At 36.1% G+C, this 19,930-nt stretch overlaps 1 protein-coding gene across 2 annotated transcripts in view; it reads left to right on the top strand.

Moving 5' to 3' along the window:
• Positions 1-17,767, top strand: part of LOC118193393 (uncharacterized) — a 95,717-nt gene extending 77,950 nt beyond the window's left edge. The window contains exons 6-9 of one of the 2 annotated variants that reach the window (XM_085822640.1): positions 155-240; positions 10,244-10,297; positions 13,667-13,730; positions 13,842-13,917. In XM_085822640.1, coding sequence (XP_085678766.1) covers positions 155-240; positions 10,244-10,297; positions 13,667-13,704 — 178 coding nt within the window. In that variant the 3' untranslated portion in view covers positions 13,705-13,730; positions 13,842-13,917. Of the gene's footprint in view, positions 1-154; positions 241-10,243; positions 10,298-13,666; positions 13,731-13,841; positions 13,918-17,525 lie in introns of those variants that run through there. The other variant, XM_085822639.1, reaches the window with a different exon arrangement.
• Positions 17,768-19,930: the final 2,163 nt, after the last annotated feature.

Below are 19,930 nucleotides of genomic sequence, written 5' to 3' on the forward strand. Positions count from 1 at the left end.
CCGATGAGTTAAATATCAAAACACAAAAGAAATGCATTTTCTTACTGAGAAAGAATTTTGTTAAAATGATATTCAAAGATTACATTTCTTTTATTGTTATTTATCTTCTAATCGAGGAATGATAGATTCAAATATGTGAACTTTATTTTTGCAGTCAGTTACTTTATGGATATACCTGGCATCGTATTCCACGCTATCTTCCTCGTTGTGTCGATTATTCTTATCCTTGGTGTTACAAAGGTAATTCATAATTCTGCTCTTTGTTATTATAATATGGTTACATTACCCAGAAAAATGCAACAGTTCCACATATAATTGTACTAGAATTACCTATCTATATACAAAATTCGTCATATTTCTGTCCCCAAATTTGCCAAGAAGTTGCTCAAAGTCGCCAAACTTGGCGATATTTGTTCCTCTCCCTGCATACCCGTAATACGTATTATAATCGAATAAATATAATTTATCACTATACTAGCTGTAACCGTAAATCGACCCTCATGTTACTTTCCAGTAACTTTAAGAAGCAGAAAGTACCAGAAATATCTCGGCGGCCGGAATCTATAAGGATGAGAGGCCGAAAACTATGAGAAAGGTGAGAAGTGAAAACTATAGAACTATAGGCCGGTGACACCACTTGCTCTCAGTTGTTGTTAGCTGTTAGCTGAGCGTGAGTTACGAGTACTATCTTCATTTAAGCTTCGTTCTTTAGCTGCTCTTTCCATTGCTTTGTATTTAACGTTCATAGTAGTTTAAAGTGTAACAACTGATTGTGATACTGTGAAAAGTTGTGCGACTATTCTTGTGGAAAGTTCCAGATCTCTAAAGTTTTTCTTTTATTAAAATAAATTTTATTAACCTATCATCGGAGCTGTGTGCATTCAATCTATTACGAACCCGTATGCACGCAACACGTTTTGGTGTCAGAATTGGGATTGAATGCCGGGAACAAGAGCGATGGATGAGCAACTAAGACAGCTTGTGACTGCATTTACTGCATTTCGAGAAAGATGTAAGCTGTTCAAGAATCCGTTAAAAAGGAGATGAACGTTGTTCAAGACATATCGAAGCAGGTCAAGAACAAATGAAAAGAGAAATTACGTGCATAAATGAAAACAAATTGGAAGCTATGCAAGGCAGAATAGACATGGTTGAAGATAAAGTTGGAGAAATTCAAGAAATAGTTTCTGCCGTCCAAATTGAACGACAAATTGAAGGCAGGATTTCTGCTACAATCGCCAAAGAGTTTGAAACCTTAAAAAAATACATAGCGACAGCAAGAAGCAATTCTAATGGTTTTAAATTGTTTACGTATGTTTTCTCATCCCTCTCTAAATCTTTCCATATATGACTTGTAAGACCTCCTTGCAAGCATATAAGACACAGTTTTCTATAGTGGTGGAAGGGAATGGATGGGATTCCCAAACTAAGGCCTGTCATCTCGCTGATTCTCTGAGAGCAGACGCAGCGGATATCCTGCAGACGCTTCCAGAAAACCAAGACTTAACCTCGAAGCTCTATCCCGCGCGCTGGAGCTGGGCTTTCGGAAGAAATGTTTAAAAGACTACAGCAGGCTTCAATTGAAATCCCGTCAACAGAAACCCACGGAAACATTTCAGGAGAGAGCCACGGATGTTGAAAGGCTGTCTTATCTTGCCTTTTCGGAGTGCCCGATAAAAACAAGGGAAATCCTGTCCCTGAAGTATCTGGGATCCTGAAATAGAGAAAGTTCTACGAATGGCGGATGTGAAGGATTTGAAACGCGCCTCTGTGTATGCCATGAAATTCGAAGTAGCCCAGCAGGCAACTCATAGAGACCACGACCCAATCACAGCTGCTTACGTCCAGGAGCCAGTGGTTCAAGTAACGGCTCGTCTAGACGTTTTAACCAGACAAGTCAATGCTTTGAGAGTGAACAGGAGTGACAAGAAGCCGACTCTAAAATGCTGGAATTGCGCTGCTGAAGGCCACGTACGAAGGAATTGCGGAACACCCTAGATCATGGAAGCAAAGACCTCTCCCAGCCAGAAGAGAAATTTAATTATTGGCTATCTCGCGGGATGAACATTGCCAGATAATGAGAAGCCCCATTTCAAAGTGCTTCAGATTTTTTTTTCAAATATTATCGGCAGTAGTGGACTTATTATAATTGGACATTTCAAATGGAGTTCCCTGCAGCTACAGGTACAGGCAAAACTATGGGGGACACCAGCCATGTACCATGAATCAACTGGTAATGCCTTCCCACACTAACTATTAAAAAATAGAGAGAAAGAAGAAGAAAAATAAAGGGGGAGATAAATGCAAGTTTTATAAGAATTTACATAGACTGAAGCTTTCCAAATGGTCTAGAGTTTGCCCATTATGGTACATCGTGCAATCCCACCGTACGCACCGCATCCAGTATGTATTAAAAATAATAATGTAGAACATAAGAAGATTACAAGATAGTCTGAATACAATTTGAAATTCACAAATTAAATTGAACATCTAATTTGGTGCAACAAAAATAAAAGATAAACATAATTAGTAAACAGATAAACATAATGAGATAATTATAATTAGCACTCTCAACACAATGTTGTAATGAATTGTAATGATAATGCTAAAGATGTGGGTGTCTATGGGTTATTTCAGATATAAAGAATAATTGCAATTTATAAAATTCAAGAGTGGAGTCTTTTTGTCCATAATCACAGCATGTAAAAGTTCACTAAATTTATGCAGTATGTGGACTTACATTTGACAGAGATCTAGGCCGTAGGAAGAGAATCGTTTCATAATTTTTTTTGAAACTTTGGATACTGATGTTTATCTTAATTAAAAACATTTGGAATGTAAGGAGATCAGCTCGTGGGGATTTTATGTGAATATCCGAAGTTAAGGGGCATAAAAAAGTGTAAGGAGTTACTTCCTGGTTCTCCACATATGCTTATATCGGAGTTCGTCCTATTTCTTGAGCAGAAATATGTGGGGAAGGGTCCGTGTCCCGTTATATGGTAAATAGAAAGCCCGGCGGTCATACGAAATGACCACTCTTCTAGATATTATAAATTGTAATTAAAATGATTTGTGCAAAGGTGTCTGCTAATTTAAACTGAACTACCCAGGGCAGGCGGCGAGGACGCTCCTTTGCTTACTGCCCCACGGGGTTTCCCCCTTCTACTTGCTTAATTGCTTAAAGTAGAGTGCAATGAAAGAAACCATTGGCGGTACATTTCTTAAGAGTCCCCGCTAGCTCAATAAATAAAGGTGCTTTAAATAATGAAATGTTAATTCACATGTCAAAGATCTCTTTGTACACAACATTTCTTGTGTAGATCTTTCCATCATTTTTAAGCTCGCCTTGCAGAGGAGCATCCATTATTTTTAATTTTACGTCCGTTCTTTCACGAACTCTTGAACAGGCAACATAAAGTTGACTGTGTCCAAATGCAAGCTCAAGTAAAAAAATGGCAACACGCTTAAGCGTTTGGCCCTGGGACTTATAAATGGTCATAGCAAAGGCAAGTTTTACAGGAAATTGTCTACGTCTCAATTGAAACGGCAACCCTGTGCCGTGGCAACTTCCCCCCATTGGCTAGTACAGTTACGCAAGCAACCAATAAACTATAAACGATAAACAGACACTTAAGCCGGATATATATATATGAGGGGAAGTAACATTTTCTCCTCTGAAACGGCTGGCTCTTGGGCTTAGCGAAGCACACCGTTAGATTCTGCAGGTCCGTGGCACGCCATTTTGAACATTGGCGTCTTCATGGGACTTTAATTAGCAGAGATATTAATTATAAACTAATTTTTCCCTACGTTTTCCCTACATTTTCCACTTTCTTTCTTGGGTTTTCCTTATTAGAGGGATTTGGCTACGTGCCAAATTCTTTTTTCTCGAATATCTATGGAACAGCGCCGAGTGGAAATTCGACACGCGTATCCTCGGATTCCAAAAAATTCTCCGAATCCATCGATACCGTTCTCATCTTCGTACGACTTTAATCGGCCGAGATATTAATTAAAAACTGCGGAAACATTAATTTCTGCGCTCATTTTTCCGAGTGGCAGCAAGAAACTATCGGCGACACAAACTTTAGCCCTTATATAAAATATATATAAAGATTTAATGAAGGATTCGAGTACAGAGATGCGAAGCTTGCATTGGGGGTCAAGTTAACTTGACCAGTTATATGTAACTTGACCAGTTATATGTAACTTGACCAGTATATATAACTTGACCAGTTATATGAAAGCATAGCTTTCCATTTCTGCACTGACTGATAGTGCAAGAGTACCCCCCCCCCGGGGGTCGACGTAGAGAATTCTGCGAAGCTACTGGCTAGGATCTGTACCTAGGCAGTCTCGGCCACGGGGGTGTAAAATTTGTGAACTTGGTGGTTCTGAAGGCCATGGGAAAGGTCACTTATTGGCCGGCCTCGAGGTCTGGCATGTTCTGAGCAGTTGGATCCGTAGCCGTGGGATTTTTCCTCGGTTTGCTGGGTAACGGCCTTCTGCGACGGACGGGTAATAGTGGAGGTTGAACCTCCCCGATGTGACCCAAAGGGGGTGCACCCGTAGTGTAATTGATTTTACGAAACTGGGAACGCCCAAAGAGTTGAAGTTAAAGTTGAAGTGCAAAAGTACCAGCTAAAGTATCAAGTTCTATATTTGAAGTTGTGCGATATGCTCGAGCAATGCCGAGTAATGTAAGAGTGAAAGGGCTTTGAATTGAATTTGAACATTTAATCTTTATCACTGTTACTGGTTGTTCCCAAATTCCGACTCCGTAATTTACTATTTTGATATGGCTGTTTTTAGAACAGTACATGTTATATTGTGATTTAAGCCCCAGTTATATCCATGCATACGTCGTAGGCAATTAGCTATTGATATTATACGAAGTTTAATATTTTGTAGATGAGGAATCCAGGAGAATTTCTAGTCGATAGTTAAACCGAGGTACTTGATTTTATTCATAGATTTTACCTTTTGATTATCAATTTTTTGAGCTAAAGTTTTAGTTATATTTTCCCCTGGTTTATGGATCACTAAAACTTGAGACATACTATGTGAAATTTGCAGTTTTTGAATTAAACTAAATATCTGATGTGTTTCGTTGGAATCTTGTAAAATATCTCTTGTACGGCCGCTTGTAATAAATCATCTGCAGAAGCTACAATTTTTCAATGGTCTGGCCATGGACAGGCAATGATGTTGTTGAAACTGATGTTCCAGAGATCTGCATTCATGCAAGACCCTGGACATCCGCTGACTTGATTATGCACAATTTCAGTTTTGTTGTAAAAATCATACATTTCCTGTTTTTGAAGTAATCTTGAATAATTAGAAATACATTTTGAAGGCACATAAAGGAACGCAGAGATTTTAAAACTGATGCTTCTCTGCAATATGACCATCGATATATGAGTCAACGTTACCATCATCAGAAAAGATGTGGCTCAACAACTGGAAGGTAAACTCATCTGGACGCCGCACTGCGTTACCCTCCACACTGTGTCCGGCGAGAAGATCAACATCGACAGACAATTAAACGCTAACTTCAAGTTTGGAAATGCCGTCTATCATCACACAGCATAGAATCGATACGGAAAATCCTCCAACACAATTGCTAAACGGGAAGAGGTAGGGAAACTTTTAAAAGACATGCAAGAAAGCGACCTTATCGAACTTCAGCAAATCCATAGGCGTCTCCCATCTTCCTGGTCAGAAAGAAAGGCAGCTCAACTTGATTTTGCGTTGACTATCGCTGGTTGAACAAGATTACGAAGAAAGATAGCTACTCTCTTCCTAGAATTGATGATATCTTAGACACACTTTCTTGAAGCAATTGGTTTCCGACACACAAAAATTGGATATTAGCAGGCAGAGATGCACCCTGATAACCGAGAAAAGACTGTATTTACTACCGGACAAGGACTTTGGCAGTTTAAGATGACGCCGTTTGGGTCATGTAATGCGCCAAGTACATTCGAACGCCGCGTGGAGACCGTGCTGAGAAGTCTTTTCTGTGAAGCCTGTCTGATATACTTCGATAACATCATCGTCGTCGGGAAAACTTTTGAAGAACATTTAGAACATCTTAGAAAAGTGCTTCAGAAACTGACAAGAGATAATTTAAAATTAAGTCCCCCAAAATGTAAATTATTCAGACCGGTAGTGACTTATCTTGGACATGTCATATCTGCTGATGGTGTGTGCACAGATCCAGAAAAAGGGTCAACACTTAAAGACTGGAGACTCCCCGAAAATGCCCATCAGCATTCTTGAAGCTTTGCACCTACTACAGGAGATTTGTGAAGGACTTTTCTTCCATCGCAAGACCCATTCATAAGCTGGCAGAGAGCAAGCAAAGGTTCTTGTGGACAAAGTAATGTGAGGATGAATTTAACAACCTGAAGGAAGCTTTAACAGTGCCCCTTTTCCAAAGGCCGGGCATTAGAAGCAAGCAGATTGGGCAGTATATCCCTTGAAATAAACTGTGAAATAGTGTTTTTTTACATAAATGCTAAACTAATTTAAAATTTTCTCCTTTCCTAAACTGCAGCATCCATTGCACGCATTTGTCGTGATTTGTACCTTGTTTAACTGTCTTAAGCCCAAAGTGAGGAAGAGCGAAATAGGTAGGCTGAACTTAAAAGTTATACCATTTCAGGAACTAATCATTCTAAAACTAATAATTCAATTATCTAAAACTAATAATTCAGTTCTGAAGAAACTTGTACGAATTTTTATTTGTAAGTATTTAAAAAACTTTTTTAAGAATTTTTATGTATTTTAGTATTAATTGAAAAAGAAGTTTAGTTTTTTTTTTTTTTTTTTAAATCTAACTACATTACCTAAGAATTTGCTCTTAAACTGATGAGTTAATGTTCCGACAATATGATAGCAATCCATTGTAATAATTTTTATATTTAATATGCATAATTCATACTTTTTTGAGAAGGAATAAAAGGATTTCCAGGAATTATTTTATGTTGGAAAAGTAATTTAAATGTTAGGATTTCTTACATTTAAAACTGCTGGTTTTAATGTTATTATGAAAATTCGGGATCCCGTTTTCTTCTTGTAGATATTTTAACAAATTTTAGAAAAGAGGGTCTTTTTTAATATTCAGTACCGCACCGTTTATTTATTCTTGCATTATTTTTTAATTTGAGCATATTTATACACGAAGCTTTACTATTTTAAGGTTACTGTAGCCAAATAGTTATCCTTTTTCAAAGATTGCGTTAACCTTCTTGATATTATGACAGAGAAACAAATCCGTGATGCCGTTGTACCATGAAGAATTACCACGTGAAATGGTGCAGTGTGTAGAAACAATGTCTTCATCCAGTCGAGTGTAGGCTTTTTATGCTTATTAATCATTTATTACTTTTCCCTTTACTGGCGTTCCTACTTTCATCGGCTTCCACGAGAATGTGAATTATTTAATGTATTTACGGACAGAACTCTTGAGTTTAGGAAAAGAGCTAGTGGTAACTATCGCTAATCTCTCGTTACTGCTTCTCCTAGCGCTTGAATTACCTGAATCGGTTTTTAGTAGCCATAATTACTCGCGTAATTTAAGGACCTGAATCAAAACTTGGAGGCTTGCTTTGTCTTGTAAATCTCATGTTTTCATACTTTATTGTAATCTTTGTTTCTATTATTCCCCCAATCAGCGAAGTTTAATAGTTATTATATAAATTATGTACTGTTAGGCTGAAGAAGTACTAAATATGTGTATTTTTTCTATGCTGGAATGTCTTTACGGAGAGATTTAGAAAGGCTGATAAATCGCCTGACAGCCTTCCGTGGAGAGAGAGACCTGAACATGTAAAGAAGTTATGTTCATACAGGATAACATGTGCAGTTTCTGGTGCGCTGCCTTGGAAACACTCTTCAATTTCAAAATTCTTCAGCAGATGAATAACAAATATACTTTTCATTGCCCGAAACAAGCCAATCGACATTTATAGGAGGATAGAGAAAACTGCATTTGGCATGCAGCTCGTAAAGGAAAGTACATTTCCTTCAAGGTTAGGAAAACCTGTTACACCAGACTTCGCTACTTAGATGTAATCGTTAAACCAGCAATCATGGAACAACTGGAAGAATATGTGAAGACCGACAACAGAGTTTATTTGACAGTTTAAACTCCATTTTAACTTCTCACATTATTAAACATAACTGTCATTTGACAACTGCCATCTGAATGGAGACGAATCAGTCCTATATGTCGTTTTATTACTCACGGTCATATCCCGTTATCTGATGACACCAACTCGTTTCTGTTTCGTAACATCTGATAATGTCAAGTCTAACTTTGAAAATGAATTTATATTTCACTTTCTATCTCTTATAGTTTTCCCCCGTGTTAGATATTAACGAGTTTGATTTTCTTTTAATATCATGATAGGATATTAGCGCCTTGTTGATACCGTGGTTAGGATGGTGTCCATTGATGTTAGCAGCGATCTTTATAGAGATTGTTTTGGTTATCATAAAAGACGTAAGTATTACGATTTCTATTATTTATATATGCAAACTGTTAAATCACTATCACACTTCCCTACATTTCAGATAACCTGTTTCCAATAATCCGCTACCGGATTTACCATTAACGGAAAGAAGCACCACTTTTTTCCCCGTTCCGAATAGGGTTTCATTTCGAGTTAACGATATTTATAAACTGCAATATGTTTTTACTTAAAACTAGATGAATTTCATTTGACAAGGTGGGGATTATTTTTTTGTAATGATTATAGTTAGAACTGAAAAACTTATATCTTCCGATTTGTATGCGTGAAACAATCTATTTTGTAGGGACACGACATTTATTTTGCAACCTATGAGTAACATGACATTTATTTTCGACAAATAGATGGATCTTGAGATCTTCACAAATCTTAATGTTATTTATCTAAAACTGATTTTTACACCTGCAGTAAGAGTGATAATAAATTTTGCTTTATTCTGGAAGAAATTTAATATTAAATTGCAGCTGAAAATATTCGGAGTTGTTAGAACGAACAGCATCAGTGTATCTGAGAGCTGTAATGAAACGGTTTTGTTTTGCAGTACAACTGCGTGGGTGCATATGGATGAAAACAACTGCCAGTACAGTTAGTTACCACTTGTGAATTGTAGCTGGGTATTAAGAGTAAGCAGCTGTGCCAACCATGATCATAGCAGGCAACACTCATACACAATCTGGGCTGAGACATAGGCATTTTGCAGCCCCGTGCAGTCTCTATGAGTCCTAATTTCTGTTCCTCAGTACCTTCTTGAATCTTGCAAATATTTCCATCCCTAAATTCTGCTGTTTAGTTCCTCCCTTAAATTCTGAAATGTCTTGTCGTTGAAGGTCTCCCATTCCTCTTCCTCTGTCATCAACCAGAGAGGATTTCAGCTGGCCAATGTATTTTTAATGTCTCCTTGCTACAGACGTTATACGCTTACAAATATCCATGCGTTCTCCAGAATTCGAAACTGAGTTTTTATTTCACTCACTTTAACCGCTAATCCGTCTGGGCCAGCTGTATTCAGAGACAACTTCGATTGTTACTGCGGCTCTGTTTGAAGTGGGATTCATCACTGCAAACTCGCTTGGCAGCGGGTATAAGTAAGACATAGTTTGCGTTATTGACATCGTGAGCGTAAACTTCGTTCTTCGAAGCACCTATCAATATTCCTTGAGGCCACTGGTATTCCTTCTATACGCCTGATAGTTGATAATGATGAATCAGGTACTGTGAAAACCACACTGGCGATCACTCTGTCCTCACATTCTGTCGTCTCCCTAGATTGATGATTACCTTCTTGAAAGTATGTTTTGCCTTAATTCAACCATTCCTGCCATCGGAGGGCGGCATCGCTCCAACCCAAATGTTGAGAGATTCTTTGAATTGATCATTTTGCTTCTTCTAGTCCAACTGCACGTCCTCTGTGAACTAGTGATATAAGCTCATACTGTACAGATATTATTTGATAAGTATTTGTGGAGTCAAAATGTGTAGGCAAAATCAAATTCGAATAGAAATTATGTTCTTGAATAGAAATTTCTCCTCTTTTTTATACCATCAAGGTTGTTCGTTTAGGTGCTCTGTAGTCAATTCAATACCAATCAATTCTATTTCTTGAAGTAAGCAATAATTCAGCAGTTTTTCGACTGTTTTATATCATTTCTAATTTCGTTCACTGTACCTTTACGTATAAGCTCAAAATTATTCTCATTATCTTCTAGCCTTACTTCGCAGCTCCAGTGATTTGCTTTTGCCTAATGATCTTTCTCTTTATGGTAAGTATACATTCTTGTAAATTTTTCAGTTATCGAATAAATCGTCTTTTCTAGATATTTTATATATGCTAGTTTGTAATTAAAAATTAGTATATCATTCGGAAAACAATTTTGAAATCCAAGTTATTATAATAAATATAAGAATGCCCGACCTCCATTTGTTTACTCCAAGGAATAACCCACACTTGACTTGTTTACCCTAGTTAATTCTTAAACAGAATATGTTTCTGTTTTTAATTAACCCTAAAAATGCATTTTAAAGAAAAGTCGTGCACCATTCATTATATAATCAAAAAAGAGATAAAATTTTTTTTATTAAACATTATGATACTTTAATTATGCTTTTATGTGTCCGTTAAGAGGACAAGAAGTTTCTAAATGAGGCCTTACTCACTCGAATTTCATTGGTTGAAAGAAGGCACCGTCAAGGCAAACGGCAGGTGTGTAAGGCTGCGTTCAAACGGTGGTCCATGTGTCCTAATTGGTTTAAACAGAGCTTATTTGATAGATAAACAGATATTGATACGTCACAGAAACCGATTTTGAGAGTTAAGCATAAAGTTTCCAACTTTCTGCCGACTTGGTATAAGAGCCGACCAATCGGAGCGAACGTGCGAAACCCATTAAGCGAAAAATACGATAAGCTAACGATAAGCTCATAAACTTTGGAACGACAATTTTTATATTTTTGATTTTTGAGTTTGTATCAGGATAAGTTTCTTTTATGTACTTAGATATTCTTAAATGGTAACTAACTAACTAAATAAATAAATATTTAAATACTAATGGAGTCATATTTTGAATACTTATCTCTACCTCCTAAAAGTTCTTTTATTTGATGTTAGACTAATTTCTGCTCCTATTGCTAATTAATAGTACAATCCATTACTATGTTTCTAGATATCTTCAACCTATCTCGGTATGATTAAATAAAATCCAGGTTTTGTTTATCATTTGAATGATTAATCAGTAAACACGCGATAAACATGAGATAATGTTCGATTCGTTTTGTCACAGGTTCCTTGGTATATTACTCTGCAGCTATAAAGGATATAAAATAATATTTAAACGCCTTATTTTTATTTCCCTCTTATTTTAGCTAAGCTTATTTCTTGATGTTTATATAATAAGCTGTATTCTGTATTCTCAATTTTAAAAGTCAATGGACAAAGATTAACAGCTGAAAGACAAATTTTAGAAAACATATTTCGCAGAATTGCTTTGATAACAGAATGGGTGAAAAACATGCTTCAAATTACGAAACTGTTCAAGGATTTTAAAGAGTCAATATTTAGCCTTCGATTAGCACTGGATTTGAATAAAAAAAAGGGCAGATCATTTCATAAATCTATTACATAACTTTACACAACATTAACACTTTAGTCGTGTTACATAAATTTTACCTTTAGACTTATTTACTTCGATAAGGATAATTTTTTACTATACTTCTAGTTGAATTTTAAACAGCTGTTGTTCGAGGATGTTGAGTTTTAAATCTGACACAGAAAGTAAAATTCTAAGTATGTCTAACGCTTTGTTCTTCGTTACCGCACATCACAATAAAAAAGTAAAATAAAACATAAGTTTTGTTAAAGTAGGCTTTTATTTAAAACTCATTAAATAAGTAAGGAACTTTAAAAAGAAAAAATAATTTATCATATAGTTTAATGGGAATAGCAGATTAAATAATTATGTTAACAAAACAATTTTATATTACGGATAAAATTTTGGGGCGTCATTAATAAATTTATAATAGTAGGAGCTTATAAGGTTTTACAATTTTTTGTTTTGTTTGTTTATGTGATTACGTCAAGGTCTCGAGCTTTATCTGCCTAAGAGGAGGGATGACTTCGAAGAGGAATTTGTAAGGGCGACTAGCTCGTATATACGTTACACACGGGGAAAACCACGAAAGCGCTCATGCAGCCAGCCCGTTCACGGATTTCAAACCTCAGACCGAACTACCACTGTTCAGCGACTTTACCTCTCGGCCGCTGGTGGGCGTGTTTCACAATGAATTTGATTAACAGATTTTGTTATTAAGCTTTTGTTATTCATGATATTGTGATGTAGCCGTTCCTCAATAGACACTAATGCCGGCTAGCTTTAAAAGGATTTATTAACAGAGCACACAGGAACGGTTACAAACAAAAGAAATATACATAAAAATGAAACATATACCAAATGGAACATCAAACAGTTGAATAATAGAGACATAGTAAACTAACATCATGGCGGCTGGAGTTCGACTGACGTTTTTTCATATCGCCACGAGATGGCGTTTAAATAAAATAGTTCGGTTACAGTTCATGAGTTCATGGCGTGAATAAAATTGTTCAATTACACTTAAATAGGTCTGTTACAATATGAAATTATACATGAAATTTGTAAAGGGACTTATTTGATCTGTTGTTACTAATTAAACTCTATATTCATTTATTTCCTTTCTTTGATTCTTTAATTAGTTTATGAATTTTAAATAAAAGCATTTAAAAAAACATTCATCTTATTTTATTTTATTATTCGCAGCTTTTTCGTCTAGATGTCTCATTATAAATCAAATTATTCTATTGAAAAATCAATGATGAATAATCACTTTTTTTTTCAATAATGAATAATCATTCCTTTAACTTCCCACTGTTCTCCTACACCTAATGGCCATCCATCATTTTGCTAAAATGTCAGAAATGATGTTACAAATCTCGTATAAACTTCTTAAAAGATTTTTTTTAAAGGAATTCGGAGTTTTAGTTGATCAAAACGAGATATATGCTAAAAATTGTTTCATCACTTTTTTTTTTAATTTTAAACCAAATTTTAAGAAAATCGTTTCACCACATTACCATCCACAATGAGTAGGTGTGCAAAATTTAAGCTCTTTCGCTTATCAAGAAATAATTTAATAATCAAGGGCATGTTTCGACTGAAATACCATGAACGACGGGAAAAACTCATATACTTTTTCAATAAATTCTAGAAAGTTGCCTAACTAATATTTTTTTCACCATTCTTGTTTTAAAGAGGTGAAGAGTGATTTGTTACCTTTCAAAACTTAAATTCTTTATAGTATATACATTTTTGAACGTTAGACTTTTAAATTTCCATAAAAGAATATAATGTGTTACATACCATAATAAAATTAAGAAATAAACTTTTAACGTAAAATGTATATATTTATTAAATGCAAAATATTAAAAATTATGTGGCAGATTTCATTGCAAATCATTTTAAACGCTGATTAATTATGTTGATTTTGAGATTAAAATAAAACTAAATCTTAAATGCAAAATTTATCTGCAAGAAAAGGGGGAAGACAGAAAAGCTATATCGGTCTGAGATAAGAACTAATTTTAAAGTTTTCTGTTTCAGATCTATGGTTCTCTGATAGTGGTTTCTTATTTTCGTGAGATGACTAAATTCGATCCCCATTTACGTAAGTAGTTCTCAACAGAACTTGCATGCAACAGTTTTTTTTCTCCTATCGGCAAATCTAGACTAAGAATATTCTGCCCATCAATGTCACAATAATATCTTTAATGTTTAGGTTATCTGACAGATGTCAGCTCCGAAATCCCATCGTCCTCACAGCCCGTTAGAAGGCCCAGATGGATTGCCTTTTATAAATTTAGAAAGCCTGGAAATATCCCAGGTCAGTAATTGTAAGTTTCTTACTATATGTAGAATTCAGCGAGTCTTTAGTACGTATGTAGAGTTATATCTATCTCAATAGGTATCATCATGTGTTTTCATGATTGCTGCAATTGTTTATATTATGAATGAATGACATGAGAGAAAAGAAAACGCTAAGAAGTGTTTGCTCGAAATGTCAAAGTATGTAAAACGCTATACTTCTTGATGAAATTGCTGCGACGATTCTTGCTATTTGCAAATATCATTACCTGTTCTGGAACTACGATATACATGTATAACTATTTTCCCTAATATGAAACCGAAATGCTAAGAAAATAGATGCTATTCAGAACAAGCAATAATCTAGCGCCAAGACCAGGCTATGAGTCAGATGCATCCACATTTTTGAACGGAATTTTTGAAACAACTTTTATATAGTTTCGGTGATGTGTAGCCAAGTATTGTGATGAAGAAGAAGGATTATTGTGTTCTGTTGAGCTTGTGGTTTTGTCGGATGATTTCGGGCAATTTGTTTTGGATTATCCTAGTACCATATAGAGTCTAATGGTATGTTTATGTTGCATAACCATTGTATCATACTTGTAAAGCCCCATAAAAAGGATATCATAATCATTTCAATAGATAATGCTACTTTAAACTTCCTCGGGGGTGAAACATTTTATTGACGAAAATGAAGTGATAGAATCCCCATTCAAAATACTGTCAAGAAGGATGTCTCATTTCAGCATAATTTTGAAAACAACTTTCAAAATAATTTATCAGCGGACAACTTTGAGAACGATGCATAATTCATATACCATTTTCTGACATACAGACCATGAATTACTGAAAAGCATTCACCATTTCATAACACCATCCGAAACTTTCATCTCGGAAACAACATTGCGCAATGTTATCTGTCTCTTAACCATTTGCCAGCATGCGCAGTATTGGTCATTTCGTGAGCGAGCAAAGATATGTACTATTTGTCTGATATCGAATCTCCACCTCGTCTGTATTAGAACAAACAAACGAAGACCTTTTAACACAAATTATCTAATATGATGTAATCATTATAAACTTTGATGACATTGATTATGGACATTCTTCGGATCACAAAAATTGAAACTCACACTCTGACAGGAGACCACGTTTCCAACTCATTTTGAAATGCTGCTGCACTCCTCTCGCTGCCTTTAGCACTTCTCAGAGTCACCTGAAATAACCACTTCCGTATTATGAAAATTCAAAAAACCTTTTATTATGGTACTATGTAAAGGGTGTATTTAAAGTTATTATTTACGTATATCTCAAATAATTCATGCAGTTTATCAAACAGTCCAGGCAGCATGGCTTCGAAAATGGCAATTTATTTGTGCACTTAAATTGTTATGCAACTATATAAATCACACTGAATAGTGACACTGCTTTGAAACTTTCAACGTCAGTTTATTCACTATTTAAAAGTTTCACCTCTAGAAATTATCGGTTTTATCTCATGATTATTTTGCCTGATTTCTTGGTTTTACTTGAAGTATGCGTAAAATTTACTACATTTTAGGACTGCTTTTAGATTTTTATACTGTACATAAACTATATGATTTTTAAGAGAATGTTAAGAAGTAATAGCGACATTCTTCCTTTTATTCTCCGAAAATGAATGCATTTGTGGCAATTTTTATCATTTTAACGTTTGTTTTAAGAGCAAACAACTAAACATAAATATTTCTTAATATAGCATAAGGAATTAAGATTCAGCATCGTTATTTATTTTTTATAAAATTATTTAAGATAGCCTTTAACTCAAACCTATTAATTGTGTAGTATATGTTACGTAATGACCTTTACATTTACTGTCCAACAGCTCTATTAAAGGACAGCGGCATAATTCGAATAGCGATTTATCCGAGACAAATGTTAAACCTGTCTTAACAAGACTGGATGTTTCATCACTTGTTTTGGACAACTTGCCGTTTATTTACAGAACTCTTATGATTAGGGAAGTGTCTCATGCCAAGAAAATGGACACTTTCTGTGTTTGATAAAACTATAATATTTAAAGGCAATAAACTAATAGTTCTAGCGGTGCTATTGTAGAATCATTAGGTTAATTGGAAGCAGAAAAGACGAAAAATATGCAACCGTCTTCGCCGGGAATCGAACCACGGACCTCTGGAATACCGGCCCAGCGTGCTACCGTTACACCACGAAGGCACGCTGGAAAGCGGGAGAAATACCTTATATACTCCCCTTTTTAAAGGACGACTAGTTTTAGGGAACCTAGTCGCCAAATCCTGGGTGCGAAGAATCATCATCCACAACCCTTTTAGTTCGGGCGCCACTTCTAGAGTCATTACGTTAATTGGAAGCAGAAAAGACGAAAAATATGCAACCGCCTTCGCCGGGAATCGAACCACGGACCTCTGGAATACCGGCCTAGCGTGCTACCGTTACACCACGAAGGCACGCTGGAAAGCGGGAGAAATACCTTATACTATATAGATTAGATCAAATTCAAGTTTTTATTTTCGAAGTTTTTCTTCACTAAATCACTTCTTTCAAAGTAAATAAGCATTAATTTAGAAGTCAAACAACAAAAATCAGAGTTATATTTTCAAATTTTGTTGTTTCTAAATTAATATGTGTTGGGCGTGTTATTGTATGTTAATTAAATAAGCATATTTGTTTTATCATTCAGAAAAAGATGAGAGTTTGTTATTTTATTGCCAGGTGAAAAATAACTATAAACAAACAATTTCGAAGTATACGTTACGAAAGGCACTAATGAGCTGCAACTGTATTTTCTGTGTAGCCTTTCTAAACGGCATGTTTAATTTCAGAAATTTCGCAACACTTTCGAGCAGATTTGCACCACATCAATTGCGAAAAATTGCTTTGAAAATTCATCACGCCGGGCAGACCATTTAACTCAAGCGACTGCATGCAGCTTATATTTCTGTTACAATTATGCAGGGGTGGAAGGGATTACCTAACAAGCGCGGGCAACTTGAAAAAACATTTCCTAGCAGTTTTCTCAAATAACCTTTCCTTCGTCAAGGCGTGAAGGTACCGGCATCTTTTATTCTTACTGACAGCCGCTCTCCAAGATGCAAGGGTACCCTAACGTAAGTGCACATCTGTGGTAGCACTCTTATGAAATTAAGTAAGATGAAGAAAGCAAACTTCATCAAGGCTGCTGTGACTTGGCGAACATACGTATTTACATTTGCATCCTTCTAACATTTTGTAAAACCAACTTTGTGGCGGTAGGTGAAAGTTTCTTGCTTTGATGCAATGGAGTGGACAATTTAACCCAATAGTTATTAACATGCGACGAGCTAACCACTACTGGGTTAAAACTTTGAATTTAATGCAGTTATCATTAGTTTAATGTTTCGATTTTTTAGAGTAGCATTAAATCCATGTCTTCTGATGAGTTTAACGTTTTTGCTGCATGAATTCTACAGCTCTAATTAATGTTTCATCCGTATGAACCACTGGCATGAAGTAAGGAAGCAACGTTACAGGCACTCGGTGCCTCAACCGCCTCTGCAATTATGATATTTATCAGTAATTAAAAATTTTATTGCCTTTTTAGCTCCTTCTTTGGATCACCAGATGCCAGGGCCTTCTACTGCGGACAAAAGTACTTTAACCGATTTCCCGATCTCCGAAAAATCTACCATGCAAAAGGTTTTGAAGCAAGCATATGCGAAACTGTGGACAACCGCACATAAGTCCCCTCAGTCTTCATCGTCAAGAAATATCTTGTCATCTTCAACTGAAACGGAAACGACTTTTATTGAGACTCTTTCTTCGGAATAAAGTTTAGTATATCCTTTCGGGCTCTTAATGCACAAAATAAAATAAGATTTTTTATATTATTTATTTGCAATTATGGTGAGTATTGTTTCAACAAATTACGAGGGCTATCCAGAAAGTAGATTACGTTTTGGAATAAAAAAATAAACAAAGTATAGGAAACAAATTTTATTATATACAGATGAAAGCCACACTCAAATACTACTTTTCTACATAGTCACCATACAAATTAAGGCATTTATCGTAGCGATGTACGAGCTTGGAAATTCCTTCGTCGAAAAATTCGGCCGCCTGCGCCTTCAACCACTTCGTTACCTCTTCTTGCAGCTGTGCGTCGTCATCAAAACGCTGCATAGCCAGCCACTTCTTCATTGCTGGGAATAGGTGGAAGTCGCTCGGTGCCAGGTCGGGACTGTACGGCGGATGAGGAAACAACTCCCACTTAAAAGATTCAAGAACTTTACGAGTGACATTTGCCGTGTGGGGCCGGGCGTTGTCGTGAATCAACAAGATCTTAGAGCTCAACATTCCTCTGCGCTTGTTTTGAATTGCTCTTCTGAGTTTTTGGAGAGTTTGGCAATACCTTTGAGAGTTTATTGTAGTGCCTCTTTCCAGGAAGTCCACCAAAATTACACCTTTTCTGTCCCAAAAAACAGTCGCCATCATCTTCCTTGCCGACATTGTTTGCATGCATTTCTTGGGTTTTTGGGGAGAACTTGTGTGCCCCCACTGCATTGATTGCAATTTCGTTTCACAGTTCACATGTTTCACCCATGTTTCGTCACCAGTAACGATGCGATCGAGTAAAGAGTCACCATCCTTATGGTAAGCGTCCAAAAAGTTCAACGCTGCAGCCATTCGCTGATTTTTGTGGTCCTCTGTCAAGATTTTTGGAATCCATCTTGCACAAAACTTGTGGTAACCAAGCTTTTCGCTGATGATTTCGTGCAACAAACTTCGCGAAATTTGTGGAAAACTCAAAGAAAGTTCCGTTATTGTGAAATTTCGATTTTCACGGACTTTAGCATCGACTTTTTCGAGAAGTTCGGCGGTCACTATGCTGGGTCTCCCACTTCGATCTTCGTCGTGAACATTGGTTCGGCCATTTTGAAATCTTATGACCCACTGACGCACTCCACCTTCAGTGATAATGTTGTCCCCATACACTTCACGAAGCTGCCGATAGATTTCTATCGGTTTACAGTTTTTTGCAGTCAGAAACCTTATTACTGAGCGCACCTCGCGGGATTTTCAATTAACGCAGACATTTCAAACCGTCACAGTATCTGAACGGAGCACAGCACGAACCTCTCACTAGCACGGCTAGATGCAGACTGAGCTGCGCAACGCTCTGACCCCAAGATGGCCGCGCTAGCCCCGCCCCTAGCGGACACAGACGAAAACGTAATCTACTTCCTGGATGGCCCTCGTACATGATAAATTAGAAGGATTTTAAAATGTTTATTATTTTAATCGCGTTTACTTTCCTCAGTTTTGTTCAACATAGGACATCAGTTGAATTCATCAGAAACGTTTCCCAAAAAAATTTTATTCTGCATAAGTTTGCCTTATTTTGTGAAACTGTACACTGTTTGTTCGATAGCCGTGTGGAAAAAGAATATTATCGTTGTTGGTATCTTAATCTAATTAAAGTTTTAGTATAGCTTTTATATAAAGAGACAGAAATGGAAAAGATATTTTTTAAACAAACAGACGTAAGCAACAAGTTGTGGAAATCGTACATTTCATTTTATATAATCAAAGCATGACATATTTGCAGAGACATGAAATACTACTGAACAGACCTTCCACACAAATAATTTTATTTATGTTCTTTCATTTTCAACTAAAAATGTGCTTTTGTTCAGTGCATTCTTTGTGTTAAGTCACGCGTTCTAAATAAAGGAAGCAATGCCAACTTTTTTGAAGGCTGATTCATACTTTTGTCCTCGCATCCCTTTAATTCCAAGCGGATTATTGAAATAAAAATCAGAGTCTTTTAATAACGTTAAAGGGATGTTGATGAAGTTATGGGAAGTTTCGGTTGGACTAAAAATGCGCAATTTGTGAAGTGTCATTTAAGTAAATATTTCAAATAATATTTAAACGAATGTGAAATTTAATAATAATGGATTTTAAATTTCCTCTGAGTTTACAAGGCATGAAATCACAGAACGGTAC

This window comes from Stegodyphus dumicola, chromosome 8 (assembly GCF_044657685.1).
Source record: "Stegodyphus dumicola isolate Sdum_Otavi_A_Nest chromosome 8, ASM4465768v1".
In the NCBI taxonomy this organism is placed as follows: Eukaryota; Metazoa; Arthropoda; class Arachnida; order Araneae; family Eresidae; genus Stegodyphus; species Stegodyphus dumicola.